The sequence below is a fragment of the Pelodiscus sinensis genome, chromosome 1 (genome assembly GCF_052426305.1).
Source record: "Pelodiscus sinensis isolate ZL-2025 chromosome 1, ASM5242630v1, whole genome shotgun sequence".
In the NCBI taxonomy this organism is placed as follows: domain Eukaryota; kingdom Metazoa; phylum Chordata; order Testudines; family Trionychidae; genus Pelodiscus; species Pelodiscus sinensis.
The window spans coordinates 321,500,574-321,517,092 of NC_143052.1; the positions used below are offsets into that span (position 1 = coordinate 321,500,574).

Sequence of the window (16,519 nt, forward strand, 5' to 3'; positions counted from 1 at the left end):
CTTATGCCCAGCTTACCAAGAGAACAAACCTGCTGTGTATTGACTGCAAAGAGGTTACAGGGGTATGAGAGAGCAGACATTGGCCTAGTGCATTGTGCATGGCCTCTGTAAATCCTGAGCAATTGTTTCCTTTAGTTTCTCTAGTTATGCTGCATTGTATTCAGTATTCTATCTTACCTTCTCAGGTGCCCCATAGACTAAATTGCCTAGGCCTCTTACAGCCATTTGACGGACAATGCTGTTATTGTCCCGTGACCTTTCTTCTAAGCTATGTAAGATAGACTTAAGGATCTTCTTCTCCCTGAGTATGGGATCAGTCATTAGCTGAAATAAAATCAACATGTCCATTAGCTCTAATATGTTCATTAAGATAGCGAATATAATTTGAGGAGACACGTAATACACTGTAATTTATTATTCTATATGAATGAGTACTGTGTTAAAAACATGGATTTTTCCTTTTAGGCACTATAATGGGTGATTGCTCATCCCTTGAAAGCCTCTCAGTGACTGCATTTGATACCACAAGCCTTTTCTCGCCCAGGTGCATCCTGCCAGTCGATCTTAGTGAGTCTTCCATGGCTCAGCCCTCTGGCCAAGTCCCAAAGTCCAAACAAATGCCTTTTAGGTCCTGTTGCCCTCACTAGGGTCTTCAGCCCCAACTCTGGACCCTTTATAGTCTGTTCTTTGTTCAACCTCTCCATAAGCCTTGTCCCCTTCATCGGGTTTATGCCACTGGGGAACCTGAGCCTGCCCACTACTCTTGGTTCCAACCTAGAAATAGCAGCGAGTCATTGCTTCATTTCAGTTTATTGCTACTTTTTCCTTGGGTTCTTCCTATGGGGCCACTTTCAGTTTCTCCCTCTAATTATATGTTTAAGGCTCGTAAGGACTCTCTCTCTGCAAATTCAGCTTCAGAAAATGCTGCCTGAAATAAACCCCTGTGAATTGGTTTGGCCAGAGAATAGCATCCTTTCTTGGCCCTCCACTTCCTGAAAGGAACTGACCTAATAAAGCCCTGTAGCTCCATATATCTGAGCCAGCTGGGCTCTGATTGGCAGTTTTCATGAGGCCTCTCTAGGCAGACCTTGAAAACCCACGTTTGTGACTCCTTTCCTAGGTGGGGTGTAGAAAGATTTTGGGGCACAAACAGATTCCTAGAACCACCAGATGAGCCTCTAAAATAGCGACTTAGCGTAAATGTGAAATATGACACAGACGTTATAGCAAGGCTGTGGAGAGGGAGGATGCTCCAGTAGTTAGCAGCCTAGGACTTAGGAGGTTCCAGTTCAATTTCCTGCACCCTCAAAGACTTCCTAGATGATGTTGGGCAAGTCACTTGGGCCTTCTGTGCATCAGTTTCCTGTTTGCAAAATGGGACTAATAGTGTTTCCCTGCCTCACAGGGGTATTGTAGGGATACATACTTTTAAAGAGTTTTGAGGCACTCAGATACTACATTATCATTTTGAAGTACTCAGATAATACAAGTTTCTAAAAGGATGTTTTAAGGAAGATGGAGAAAAATTGTTCTCCTTGGCCTCTAAGGATAGGATAAGAAGCAATGAGCTTAAATTACATCAAGGGAAGTTTAGGTTGGACAGCAGGAAAAACGTCCTGCCTGTCAGGGTGGTTAAACCCTGCAATAAATTGCCTCAGGAGATTGTGGAATCTGCATCACTAGAAATATTTAAGAGCAGGTTAGACAAACACCTGTCAGGGATGATCTAGACTGTGCTTGGTCCTGCCGTGATGGCTGGGGATTGGACTCGAAGACCTCTCAAGATCCCTTCCAGTTCGAATGTTCTATGAATCTATTATTCTAGATTAATGAGAATCTAAGATAGATGTTAATGTATTTGTATGTTGCTTATTTTATAGTATTAGGACACTAGATTCATTTAGAAGATTTGCTGAGCTAGACCAAAATCAGGAGCTGTTGGTCAGTATTAGCCCTAGGAATTGTCAGAAAAGGTCTAGTAATGCAAATTCTATGGCTACATCTACATTGGCATGATTTTGCGCAAAAGCAGCTGCCAGTCTACACTGGCGGGGAGTTCTTGCACAAGAACACTGACATTCTAATGTCTAAAATCAGTGCTGCTTGCGCAAAAACTATGATGCTCCCGCTCAGGAAAAAGCCCTCCTGTGCAACTGTTCTTGCGCAAGAGGCCAGTGTAGACAGGCCACATTAATTTCTTGTGCAAGAAAGCCCAATGGCTAAAATGGCCATCGGAGCTTTCTTGCGCAAGAGAGCGTCTACACTGGCACGGATGATTTTGCAGAAAAGCGCCTCTTAGCACAACAGCACATGCCAGTCTAGACGCTCTCTTGCGCAAATATTCTAATGCAAAAACTCTTGCGTTAAAAGTATGGGTATGTCTACACTACAAAGTTAATTCGAACTAACAGCCATTAGTTCGAATTAACTTTAATAGCGGCTATACATACAAACTGCTAGTTCGAATTTAAATCGAACTAGCGGAGCGCTTAATTCGAACTAGGTAAACCTCATTCTACGAGGAGTAACGCCTCGTTCGAATTAAGTAGTTCAAATTAAGGGCTGTGTAGCCACTTAATTCGAACTAGTTGGAGGCTAACCCTAATCAGGTTGCCCTGATGGCCACTCTGGGCCAAACCAGGGAAACTTTTCTGCCCCTCTCCCAGCCCCAGAGCCCTTAAAGGGGCATGGTCTGGCTACAGTGCCTGTGCCAGTGGCAAGCCTGCCAGCACCCAGCCAGCAGACCCTGCACCTGGCATGGCATGAGCCAGCCACCCGCTGCCACCCAGCCCTCCGCCTCTCCCCAGGACCAGGCTGGCGGCTCCTAGGAGCCTGCCCAGGGCCACAAGAGGCAGGCGCCCGCCTGGTCTAGTGCAGAGATCGTGGACATTATCGAGGTTTGGGGGGAGGCCTCCAGCGTCCACGACCTCCACACTAGGCACAGGAATGCAGCCGTCTAGGGCAGGATAGCTGCCAGCCTGGCCACCAAAGGCCACATCCAAACCCAGGAGCAGGTTTGCATGAAAATCAAGTTGTTCCAGTGAGACCCCCGACCCTGAGCCCTGCGCTTAGTACATAAGAACATAAGAATGGCCGTACTGGGTCAGACCAAAGGTCCATCTAGTCCAGTAGCCTGTCTGCCAACAGCGGCCAACACCAGGTACCCCAGAGGGGATGGACCGAAGACAATGACCAAGCAATTTGTCTCGTGCCATCCATCTTCAGCCTTCCACAAACAGAGGCCAGGGACACCATTCCTACCCCCTGGCTAATAGCACTCCACGGACCCAACCTCCATGAATTTATCTAACTTCTCTTTAAACTCTGTTATAGTTCTAGGCTTCAAAGCCTCCTGTGGCAAGGAGTTCCACAGGTTGACTATAAGAAGAACTTTGTGTGAAGAAGAACTTTCTTTTATTAGTTTTAAACCTGATGTCCATTCATTTCATTTGGTGACCTCTAGTCCTTATATTATGGGAACTAATGAAGAACTTTTCTTTATGCACCCTCTCCACACCACTCATGATTTTATAGACCTCTATCATATCCCCCCTCAGTCTCCTCTTTTCTAAGCTGAAAAGTCCCAGTCTCTTTAGCCTCTCTTCATATGGGACCTGTTCCAAACCCCTAATCATTGTACTTGCCCTTTTCTGAACCCTTTCTAAGGCCATATCTTTTTTGAGGTGAGAAGACCACATCTGTAGACAGTTCTGAAGATATGGCGTACCATAGTTTTATACTTCCCCTCCTCCTTCTTCCCCTGGCTTCCCCCTTCCAGCTCCCTCCTCCCAGGTTTCTACCTCCCCTCTCCCACCCTCTTTCTTCCCCTCTCCCACCTCCTTTTCCCAGTCCCCCAGAGGTTAATCCCCCCCGCCCCCAGTTTTGTTAAATAAAGAGAGTTTCTTTTTTTGAACACGTGTCCTTTATTTTTTACATCAGGAAGAGGGGGCTTGGGAAGGGTAAGTGGAAGGAGGTGAGGGAGGAATGGGGCACGAGCCCCCGATGGGGAGGACTGGGGTGGCTCTGCGGGCTCCTCGGGGTGGAAGCTTTCCTGTAGGGCCTCCTGGATCCTGATAGCCCCCTGATTGACCTCCCCCGGATGGCAGCCTGCGGCAAGTGCAGCCGGGCTGATGGTCGAGTGCTGAAATGTGCCGAGTGTGGGCATTCAGGGCACTCCAAGACAGGACTGCTTTGATGTCCCCATCGAGTTAGACATGCAAGCGGGGAATCCTGAGAACTGTCTGCCCGGGATGGGGGTCAGGTCTTTTTAAGCACAGCCCTCGGCTAGCCTGAGGAAGCAGCTCCACACCTTAAGTCCTAACCTGATGCCCTGACAGCACTGGTTCTGGCCAGCCTTAACTTCGGTTCAGGGTCCACTCAATGTGGACATGCTATTTCGAATTAGCAAAATGCTAATTTGAATTAGTTTTTAGGTCTAAATGCACTCATTCGAATTAGCTTATTTCAAATTAACTAATTTGAATTAAGTTAATTCGAATTAGTGCTGTAGTGTAGACATACCCTATTTGCGCAAAATCTTGCCAATGTAGACGTAGCCTATCTATATCTTGCTCACTCTCTCTTAACCAGCAACTAGAATAGGCAGCTAGGCTAGGCTAGTTTAGGCCCCAAAAATAACAAAGAGAAAATGATTAAGAAAGGTGTAATGAAGTTCCTTATGAGATTTCCTTATAAAGGACACATTCTACTATCTAAAATGAATTCCTGTGAACTGAACTGTACAATTCCCCAGAGAAAGGTAAACAACAGATAACAGCCTAATGGTGGAACTGCTCATACCTGAGCAAAGAAAGCTGTGCTGGTGACTCGCTGGTTTTCTGATGGGGAATTTACCCAGGGAAGGAGGCTCTGTATGATCTCCACTGTTATTAGTCCAGATCTTTGCAGAACCCTGGAAGACAAAAGGAACCACTTATGGGGCAGACTGTGCACTTCAAAAGCTTAGCTGCTATGACCATACAACTCTAAAACCTACGCATGGAAGCTCTGTGTTTCTCACCCAGGGCACCCCGCACAAAGCTATACCTGAAAGTTCCCTGTCAGTCACTCTATTTGTTGCCGATCCCTGAGGATGAAGTGCTGTCTCCTAGATCTCTTACCTCACCAGCAAACACACCCCCTCGTGGTGAGTCTGCGGATTTTCAAGAAGCATCCAAGTTTTCTGCATCCAGAGAGTTCTTATCAGTTTCTCATTCGTAGCCTTGAGAAGCACAGCCTCTAATGCTTCAATAGAAAGCCTGGGGGAAAAGAGGCACAGAACTGTAGTAACCAATAGAAAGGCACAGCCTAAGCAGTCAGGAAACCCCAGTTACTTGTCAGGTCTGTTGTTCATTGACAGTTCATCCATTGACAGTATCCTGAGGACCACTGTTTTTGGAAGGACTTAATTCCAGGAGGTATTTCAGTCTCATACATCTCATATTACTAGTGTTGCTATGGACAACATTTTGCAGTCACTTTCTCCTATCTGCAAGGTGTATGGGCACTAGCACAGTACAGTAATATGGAAAAAATACACAACCAGACCCCAAAAGCTGGGACACAGAGAGATTAGTGATCACTAATGGTTATTTTGGGGCCCTATGTCCAGCGAGATGTGACAGGGTGCTGAGAGCTTGCACTTGGGGTCAGCACTCTGGTAACTACTAGTACTAATTAGCTTCCCCAGAGAAAGCCTAATTGGATAGAAATGTACCTGATTGCCTGGCTAGAGTGGGGCTATAGAATCAACAAACCTATTATCCCATTAATAAGGAATCTGCCTAAAGGGACACCCACAGGAGTGTTTGAGGGAAACAGAGAGCAAAAGAGACAAAATGCTAGAGGCATCTAGATAGACTTATGTGTAGTGCTGGGGAGGAGCCGGTGGTCGTGGTACATGTAGGTCTCAATGACATAGGGAAGGGTAGGAGAGATGTCCTGGAGGCCAAATTTAGGTTGCTAGGAAAGAGACTGAAATCCAGGACCTCTATGGTGGCATTCTTGGAAATGCTTCCAGTTCCACGCGCAGGACCAGGTAGGCAGGCAAAGCTTCAGAGTCTCAATGTGTGGATGAGACAATGGTGTAGGGAAGAGGGGTTTGGATTTATCAAGAACTGGGGACACTTTTGGGAGAGGGGGAGCCTATACAGGAAGGATGGGCTCCACCTAAACCAGGGTGGAACCAGACTACTGGCACTAAACATTTAAAAGGCTGTAGAGCAGTTTTTAAACTAAGAGATGGGGGAAAGCCGATTGGTGGGGAGATGCAGGGAGACTTCTCTTAGAGGAGAATCCGTTGATAGAGATTCTCTAAGCTGTAGTCAGAAAGAGAGGACAAAGAGATAGTAGTGTTTGTGTTGCCAGAGGTTGGTGGTTTCAGGGAACTGACCTATAGCAAGCACAAACAAGACTTTCTCATATTAAAAGCAGGTGATGGTAAGGTGCCTCATAACCCTGAGAACTCCTGGGGAGTGTCACACAAATGTACTGGGATTCTCTTTGTTTTGCTCCCTTTCTTCTAATTACCTGCAAGGGTTGCCCTCACATAGTTGTTGTCCTTTTCTAAATAACCTCCTTCGGCTGCTCATCCTGGGCAAAGGCATCTTTTGTCCTAGGGTTTGGCTGATCTGCTGCAGAAGAACAGTGAACAACTCCGGGAACAGCTCCTGCACAGTTTTGCTCAACTGCAATGCTGACACCACTTCAAAGATGGCACATGTTGCCTGAAAGGAGAGCATGGTAAAAGAAGAGGTCTCTTCCTAACACTATCACACTCTCTCCCCTTCTGATACCTGCTGGACTAAATTCCCACTCCTGTCACTAACTTGATGAATGACCGAGAGCAACTCACTCCATGTGTGCCTTAGCGTCCCATATCTGTAAAAATGTGTACGACCTATCAAGGCATGTTATGAGTTGCACAAAACATTTGCAAAGCACTGTAAGAAATCTGATTCAAAGACTTTCTAATTGCCAGATATTATTAAGTGAATCAGCCACATACTCTAAATCTGCCATCTGTTGTTCCACAGAAAGCACAGCTGGAATCCAGGAAACAGTACTTCAGAAAAGAAGTGCCCATATGACAATATTATACCACTCATCTAGCTTTCCATCAGCATGTGTGTCACAAGGCAGAGAAATACATGTCTGTCGTCTAACTTACTGTGAGAGGTTCAGCAGCTGCTAAATGCAGGTCAGTTTCTGTCTCTGAGGTCGTGCTTCCTTCTTGGCTTGTTGGAGTCTTTATTCTTTCTATTAGGACCTTCAGGACTTGAGGGGCGAGCAAGGGATCTGTCCCCAGAGATCTCCACAGCTCAGTGGTGTCACTGCAATTTAACATAAGTTATATGTGACCCCTGGAGACTTTTGTGGCTCTGACTATATGCATCATATTCAAGTAAAGAACAAATTTTCTCCTTGACTATGATCAGGGCTCACCAACCGCGCTGTCCGGCGATCTGCGCATGCACAGATCGCCCAAACCTGGCTCTTCCAGGTTACAATCTACACGCCATGGGTGAGTAGATTGTATTATTTGTCAAGCCCTGCCTATGATGAGCAAGTTCAGAGTGCTGTCCTCCTTATATGGTCCTCATGTTTTACATATTGAGTTTCTAGTTACAGAACTAAGTTAAATTACATTTCAGGTTACATTTCTACAGTGCATGACTATTTGGGGATCCTGGAGGTATCCTGAAATAGCTACCCCACATTTACACAAGCAGCCCGTTATTTTGAAATATTTTTCAAAATAATGGGCACACTATTTTGCCATCCCAATAAACTTTGTTGCATGAGGGATAAGGGATGGCTTGAAATAGCACATTATTTCGACATTTGGTGCTGTGTAGAAGCGCCACATTTCAAAATAGGCTATGCAAAATATGATACGCAATTTGCAGAGTGCATATTGTGCATCTTATTTCAAGTTTAGGGTGCTGTATAGACACAACCCTAGTCTTACTGCACCATAACCATTAATGCTAGACTTCAGAAGGAAAGGACACAGAGCTCTAATCACAGTTCCTGTTTTCCTACTTCTCAGTAGATATGGAATCATGAGCATGTGATGCCCAAAGATCTACGGCCTGGGAGACAAGTTGAAGAAAGAAAAATGATCTTCCTACTAACTGGATGTACAACTATGAGAACAAATATTTGTGGCTAGCCCATGACCTCTTCACAAATGGCATTCCCTGGCCTCTATTTGCCAGAATGGGCATGTTCTGTTCACTCCCTATGGGGCACCTGGCATTGGCCACTGTCTGAAGACAGGATCCTGGGCTAGATGGACGTTTGGTCTGACCCACTACAGCCGTTCTCATGTTCTTAGATTCCTGCACTGATGACTGATAATTCAGCTAGGGATGTTTGAATGAAATGATAGATATGCTTACCACCCTGTCTTTAAGTACCAAGAATGACAATTCCATTCCAGCAGCCATACCCTTGCTGATACCAAAAGCCTGGTGCCCTATCCTTGCTAATCAGCCAGGAATTTGGATTTGAAGCTTTCATGCTACCAGAAAACGAACAGTCACTGGCAATTTCCAGGGTGATGTTAGTTCAGGGGTCTGGAGAGGCAAAAGTCCACTCCAGTGATGCCAGTAAAGGGAAGTCTTTAGGATGCCAAAGCAACTATTAATTAATGGAAACAGAATGACACTTAATTTCTCCCTGCACCCACCTTGACATGGTCTTGGACCTTTCTGCAGAAAGACCCAAGCTATTAACCTTTAGGAATTATCTCAAACTGTCTGTGGCTTAAATGAAGCCTTACATCTTCCAGTGAAGCCGTGGGATCCATGGTTACCAAAATGAACACTGTAAGGAGCACTATATACCTGTCCATCGGCAGACGTTTGAGGAGGAGGCTGAAGATCACTGCCTCTAGGTGATGGTGACCTAGAATGGACACTGCCTCCACCAGGAACTGCCTCAAGCTACCCTGCTTGATGGTAGGCATGTGAATGTATATTCTACTCAGGATAGCTGGCACCTGGACAGAATAAAACCAGAAAAAATGTCCCTTTTCCATTCTCTCCATTCATTCTGCAGAACCAAAACGTTTATTTAGTCGTTTAGCAATTTGCTGTTCTTGTAGAAAATCCTTCCTTCAAAAAACAAGTATTTAGACATGGCTGCATAGATTTAACCCACAAAAATTATACATATCTCTGCCCATACCTGGCTGCAACACCGGGTTAAGACATGCTGAGGCCCTAAGCTATGTCAAGTTAAAGAGGCCTCATTGCATTTCCAAAAAAACATGTATTATTCTAACAGAAAGGACAATGAAAATAGAAATAATCTATCTATCTATCTATCTATCTATCTATCTATCTATCTATCTATCTATCTATCTATCTATCTATCTATCTATCTATCTATCTATCTATCTGTACATAGGCAAAGAGGCAAGTAAAAACTAGTAATTTGGGGGTATTTTTAGAGACCCCTCATTATCTGAGGCCCTAAGATGTAGTTCACTTAGCTTGTCTCTTGGGGCCGGATATTCTCTTTTTGCATTTTACTCGGAGTCTAATTTTTCCAAGCCTTTCATGGCTGGAAACTGTGACAACAAGATAGACAAATAATCAAGCATCTTCCTTTTCCCTTGGGGTACGGCTACACTAGCTCGTTAGTTCGAGCTAGGTAGGGTAATGAGGGCAAGCAGAGTTGCAAATGAAGCCCAGGATTTAAATATCCCAGGCTTCATTTGCATGTTCCCGGGTGCTGCCATTTTAAAATCCTCCTTAATCCGAACTCCGTGCCCGCGGCTACACGCGGCACGGAGTAGGTAGTTCTAATTAAAGATCCTAATTCCATGAGGAGTAACGGTAGTTCGAATTAGGATCTTTAATTTGAACTACCTAGTCTATGCCGCATGTAGCCGCGGGCACGGAGTTTGGAGTAAGGGGGATTTAAAAATGGTGGCGCCAGGGAACATGCAAATGAAGCCCGGGATATTTAAATCTCGGGCTTCATTTGCAACTCCGCTTGCCCTCATTACCCTACCGAGCTCGAACTAACGAGCTAGTGCAGATGTACCGTTAGATTATCTCTGTCTTCTGCTGTTGATTCCCCCATTGCCTGACTCAGGATAGGAACACAGATGGAATTAACTTCCAATCCCAGGGGGAGAAACAGCAAGACTTGTGTTCACTGCAAATGATGGCAAAGACCTGAAAGCCTGCAGGTTAGCCAGAAAAACCTCTCCAGCTTCTATTTTACCTCATCCAGCATGGCACCTCCACACTCCTTCAGGATGATCTTCATCCACAGACCGGCTGCTGTGGCACAGGAGGGGCTAGCAGACAGCATACGATCCAGTATGGCCTCAATAAAATCTGTGGCTTGTTCAGAGGGAAAGTACTTACTAACCACCTGTGGACAGATCAAAAACAGGAAAGATTGCAATGATAGTCGGCTCCAGTACTTTTAAGAAAGGAGGCCTAAGAGCTGTATAGGAAAATAATGTATTCATCAGCAAATTGCTAATTGGGCTCATATCTGGCAAGGCAGTTGCAATTAAAATTTTCTCTGTAATCTTTCTAGCTACCACATCTCTATTCTACACTAATAATATCAGGTTAGATCTTAGGTTGTACAGTTAGCACAACATTGTATGGGACAAACAGGATGTAAATTTCCAGTTTATATTCTATTATGTACATGACATCTTTTCACAAAATATAAAAATATGCAAAGAGATGCATGCACACAAATATAGGTTCAGGTAAACACACAAGGTGCCAAGACTGGTTTCTCAGCTTGATGTCCCGCTCACATATTTTCCCCCTGGATGGATGGATGGATGGATGGATGGATGTGCGCGCGCACATGCATGGGCATGTTCATGCAACTGTCTGGAATCTGTTTGTTTTTTACATGGCATTCATAGCATATACCTATGAAAAGCATGTTACTGATTACCCATGAATGCCTCACTCCCATAGCTCGCTCCAAGTGTGGAAAGACATCACAAAAGCATAAAACAATCATAGAATCATAGAATACTAGGACTGGAAGGGACCTTGAGAGTTCATCGAGTCCAATCCCCTGCCCTCATGGCAGGATCAAATACTGTCTAAACCATCCCTGATAGACATTTATCTAACCTACTCTTAAATATCTCCAGAAATGGAGATTCCACAACCTCCCTAGGCAATTTATTCCAGTGTTTGACTACCCTGACAATTAGGAACTTTTTCCTAATGTCCAATCTAAATCTCCCTTGCTGCAGTTTAAGCCCATTGCTTCTTGTTCTATCCCCATAGGCCAAGATGAACAAGTTTTCTCCCTCCTCCTTATGGCACCCTTTTAGATATCTGAAAACTGCTATCATGTTCCCCCTCGATCTTCTCTTTTCTAAACTAAACAAACCTAATTCCTTCAGCCTTCCCTCATAGGTCATGTTCTCTAGACCTTTCATCATTCTCGTTGCTCTTCTCTGGACCCTCTCCAATTTCTCCACATCTTTCTTGAAATGCGGTGCTCAGAACTGAACACAATACTCCAATTGAGGCCTAACCAGCGCAAAGTAGAGCGGAAGAATGACTTCTCATGTCTTGCTCACAACACCCCTGTTAATGCATCTCAGAATTATGTTTGCTTTCTTTGCAACGGCATCACACTGCTGACTCATATTCAACTTGTGGTCCACTATAACCCCTAGATCCCTTTCTGCCGTACTCCTTCCCAGACAGTCGCTTCCCATTCTGTATGTATGAAACTGATTGTTCCTTCCTAAGTGGAGAACTTGGCATTTGTCTTAAACTTCATCCTATTTACCTCAGACCATTTCTCCAATTTGTCCAAGTCATTTTGAATTAGTGACCCTATCCTGCAGATTAGTCGCAACCCCTCCCAGCTTGGTATCATCTGCAAACTTAATAAGCGTACTTTCTATATCAATATCTAAATCGTTGATGAAGATATTGAACAAAGCCGGTCCCAAAACAGACCTCTGTGGAACCCCACTTGTTATGCCTTTCCAGCAGGATTGTGAACCATTAATAACTACTCTCTGAGTATGGTTATCCAGCCAGTTATGCACCCACCTTATAGTAGCCCCATCTAAGTTGTATTTACCTAGTTTATTGATAAGAATATCATGCGAGACTGTATCAAATGCCTTACTAAAGTCTAGGTATACCACATCCACCACTTCTCCCTTATCCACAAGACTCGTTATCCTATCAAAGAAAACTATCAGATTGGTTTGACATGATTTGTTCTTTACAAATCCAGGCTGGCTGTTCCCTATCACCTTGCCACTTTCCAAGTGTTTACAGACGATTTCCTTAATTACTTGCTCCATTATCTTCCCAGGCACAGAAGTTAAACTAACTGGTCTGTAGTTTCCTGGGTTGTTCTTATTTCCCTTTTTATAGATGGGCACTATATTTGCCCTTTTCCAGTCCTCTGGACAAGGGAAAATGAATGGTGCACAGCCACTAGGACAGTCACCTAGTGTTTGTTACCTTAGCCATTTTGGAAGATGCTTGAAACAGAGCCTCAGGGTCTGGAGTTGTTAGTGCCTCACGGAGACAACTCAGCTCCTCCTCTGCTGACCCCAGGTTAGTGCACTGACCTAGGATAGAGAAAAGGAGAAAAAGTATGGCAACATTTAATAAAACTGAACCTCTGATCCATAGATAATCATACAGGAGGATCTATGGGGTATGTTATTACCAGCTGTGTGTGAAATTTTGGCCCCACTAAAGCCAATGACGAAATTCTTGTTGACTTTAACGGAGTCAGAATTTTACCGTCAGGCTATGTCTAGACTACATCCCTTTTTCGGAAAAGGGATGTAAATTAGACGTATCGCAATTGATAATGAAGCGGGGATTTAAATCTCCCCTGCTTCATTAGCATAAAAATGGCTGCAGCTTTTTTCGGCACGGAGCTTTGCCGGAGAAAAGCGCCAGTCTAGATGCTGATCTTGCGGAAAATTAAGCCTTTTCCGAAAGATCCCTTATCCCTCCGAAAAAGGGATGTAGTCTAGACGTAGCCCCTATGTCTGAAAGTTAACAGTAATGGCATGTGATTCATTGTGATTCATACAGGATTAAACAGGCACTGTATTCTGTGTGGAGCATCTTTCTCTGTATATCTGGTTTCAGTAGCCACTCTGCTCTCAGTCTCTTTAAGGGAAAGCTGTCCTGCTCTGTCATCTCCCTCTCCCCACCCCACTCTGCAGAGCGGGGGCATATGGGCATATGGCGGGGGAGAGAGTGTGTGTGAGACAATGTGTGTGTGTGTGTGTGTGTGTGTGTGAGAGAGAGAGAGAGAGAGAGAGAGAGAGGGACATGCTGGCTGCCAGAGAAATCTTAGAAACAGTGCACTGCCTCTTTAGATAGGCACTCCGTTACTCACCATACTTCAGACTGGAGCAGCACTATTGTATGTGTCCCTCTCCCCAAACTCTGCTCTGCAGAGATGATGACAAGGGCAAAGGGGTCACCCTGACTTCTGCACGTCTCCCTGCTCACCTCCCCTCCACACACCACTAGCAGCAGATAGGATGGAGCAAGGTCGGAGAGGGGCAGCTGAACACATGCTGCTGGCATGCTTGCTAATCAGCTGAGCGCTCCAGACAGAAATTCTGGGGAGAAGGGCAGATCTGGCCTGTGTGCTATATTTTGTCCACCCTCTAATATTTGCAGATTATTTATTATTTGTGCAGTTCTCTTCCAGCAATGTACTTACAAGGCCCCAATCGTTCTGTTATATAAGTGTTGCTAACAAGACAGAAAGAATTACAGATGGAAAAAATGGTCATTACAACAATGAAAGAAAGTGAAGAGTTACTTACACCTGCTCATGGTCTCCTCACCTTGTATATTGAGAAGACAGTTGATACAGTCAACCACCCTCTGACGCGATGTCGTAACTGAATCACAGGTGTATGGTGCTAACAGCCCAATCAGAGATCCAATCTGATGAAAAGTTTCCTGAGGCTAATTTTAAAAGAATGAAGAATGAAAGTTCTCCGGCTATACTGGACATTATTTGCCTTCTTTATTGTGAACTCCATTACTGTACCTGGGTACGGCACATTGGAAAACATAATCCTTGTTGTACATGCAAATTGATGGGGTCTAAATTAGCTGTAGCACTCAAGAAAAATCTCAGAGTCATTGTGGATAGTCCTCTAAAAACATCTGTTCAACATGCAGCTGCAGTTAAAAATGCTAATGGTATGTTAGGAACCACTAGGAAAAGGGATGAATAATAATATGATAAATATCATCATGCCACTGTTTCAAATCCATGGTACACTCACACCTTGAATATTGCAAGCAATCGTAGTCCTCCAACTTAAATAAAGTTAGGTTATAATTGGAAAAAGTTCAGAGAAAAGCAACAAAAATGATATGGGATATGGGACAACTCATACAAGGAGAAGTTAAAAGGACTGGGACCATTCATCTTAGAAAAGAGATGCTTACAGGGGGGTATGATAGAGCCATATAAGATGATCAGAGATGCATGATATGGGTGTCCCTATATCTCTGACTGCCTGGGGCTGGGACTGGACAACAAGGGAGAGATCACTCAACAATTGCCTTGTTCTGTTTGTTCCCTCTGATGCACATAACACCCACCACTGTCAGAAGACAGGCTACATGAACCATTTGTCTGGGGGATCCAGAATGGCCATTCATGTTTTATGTTCTTATCTGATTAAATAGAAATAGAAATTCAACTTTAACAGCGATAGAAATGTAGCTGTGTTAGTCTGGGGTAGCTGAAGCAAATGCAGGACAATGTAGCACTTTAAAGACTAACAAGATTTATTTATTTTTATTTTTTTTTAAGATGGTTTATTAGATGATGAGATTTCGTGGGCCAGACCCACTTCCTCAGATCAGGAAGTGGGTCTGGCCCACGAAAGCTCATCATCTAATAAACCATCTTGTTAGTCTTTAAAGTGCTACATTGTCCTGCATTTTGCTTCAACTTTAACAGCCTGAGAGTATAGGAATGCATCTATGACACTGACACAGCCAACCTATGTGTGACCACAATAACTTAACAAGCGGCACTGCAATTGTATCAAGAGTCTATTTATAAAAAAGATGTGCTTCCTTATACAAGAGCATTTCACTGAAAGATTGTGTTGTCAGAATTTTCACTGACTTGCCCGAGGTCTAAGGAATGTAGGTCGCACTGTCAGATGTAAATATCCAGAATCAGATTCTGGTCTCTGTTACACTTGTGTAAATCCAAAATAATGCCACTGAAGTCAGGGGCATTACCCTGGCTTTACACGAATATCACTGATCAGATTCTAGCTCTAATCCTTCAGTCCAGCTGCGTCCTTGAGCATCCAAAGCTCCCACTGAAGTCAAGGGGAACAATCAGCATGCCAGAATGGCAGAACTGAGTCCTAAGTGTTAAGAACTCTCCTTACCAGATTTCTGGTGGACACATCGAACTCTCTGAATACATAGGCGACCATATCCCCTGCTGCACAATTCTCCACACTTCCTGAACTGAGCAGCTTCAGGACAAAATGGAGAGCTGCCATCCTCACCTGCAAGGGTAGAGATTATGCACGAGTTATTATTATCTCTTCTGCATGCAATATGAGACAGGATATGAGAGTCCTTTTGCTTTTGCTTTTATCTCTTTGGAATAGTGGCTGAAGTACAAATGATTAACACATCTGTTATGTAAATTCCTTGCAACACTGGCTACAGAAGTACCATGCAAATGCCAGTTTTCACTTTCAGGTGACACTGTAATTAGGAAAAAGGCAGCATTTTCTCCTATAAATGTAAACAAACTTGTTTGTCTTAGTGTCTGGCTGAACAAGAAGTAGGTCTGAATGGACTTGTAGACTCTAAAGTTTTACATTGTTTCGTTACAGTTAACAAAAAATATCTACATTTGTAAGTTGCATTTTCACGCTAAAGAGATTGCTCTACATCACTTCTATGAGATGAATTGAAAAATATTATTTCTTTTGTCATTTTTACAATGCAAATGTTTGTTATAAAAATAATATAAAGTGCATAGTACACACTTGTCATTGTGTTGTAATTGAAATCAATATATTTGAAAATGTAAAAAACCACAAAAATATTTAATAAATTTCAATTTTTAATCGCATTAATTTTTAGTTAACTGTGATTAATTGAAACCCTATTAATAATCTCACCCTAAAAATGTGTCTCATTGCCAGACTCTCCACTGAGTGAAATACTTCCCAGATATTAACAGCAATACCACTATTCCACACACAATCTTACCTTAGCACTCTGATCACTGAGAGCAGATTGCACTGCCTTCACAATCAGAAACTTTCTAACTCTTGTCTCAGGCACTGAAAGATAAGGAGAAGTGTGCAATATAGTATATCTTTGTTCCAAACACTCATGCTCCACATTAGAATGTGTCCTGTGCCCTATTTAAGAGTACTACCAAGCTTCACTCATATACAGAATCAGCGGGGAAAATATAGGACCAGACTCTGATCTCAGTTACACCAGTCTAAGTC

At 43.7% G+C, this 16,519-nt stretch overlaps 1 protein-coding gene across 1 annotated transcript; it reads right to left on the reverse strand.

Moving 5' to 3' along the window:
- Positions 1-4,350: 4,350 nt before the first annotated feature.
- On the reverse strand, positions 4,351-15,549 carry LOC142825334 (maestro heat-like repeat-containing protein family member 2B). Its single transcript, XM_075917290.2, has 9 exons — positions 15,431-15,549; positions 13,850-13,973; positions 12,492-12,601; positions 10,240-10,392; positions 8,850-9,004; positions 7,169-7,331; positions 6,529-6,725; positions 5,121-5,258; positions 4,351-4,912 (listed from the first exon to the last, which is right to left on the reverse strand). Exons 1-9 carry the CDS (start codon positions 15,545-15,547, stop codon positions 4,795-4,797), a joined length of 1,275 nt encoding a protein of 424 aa, XP_075773405.2. The 5' UTR covers positions 15,548-15,549; the 3' UTR covers positions 4,351-4,794.
- Between the last annotated feature and the right edge of the window lie 970 nt (positions 15,550-16,519).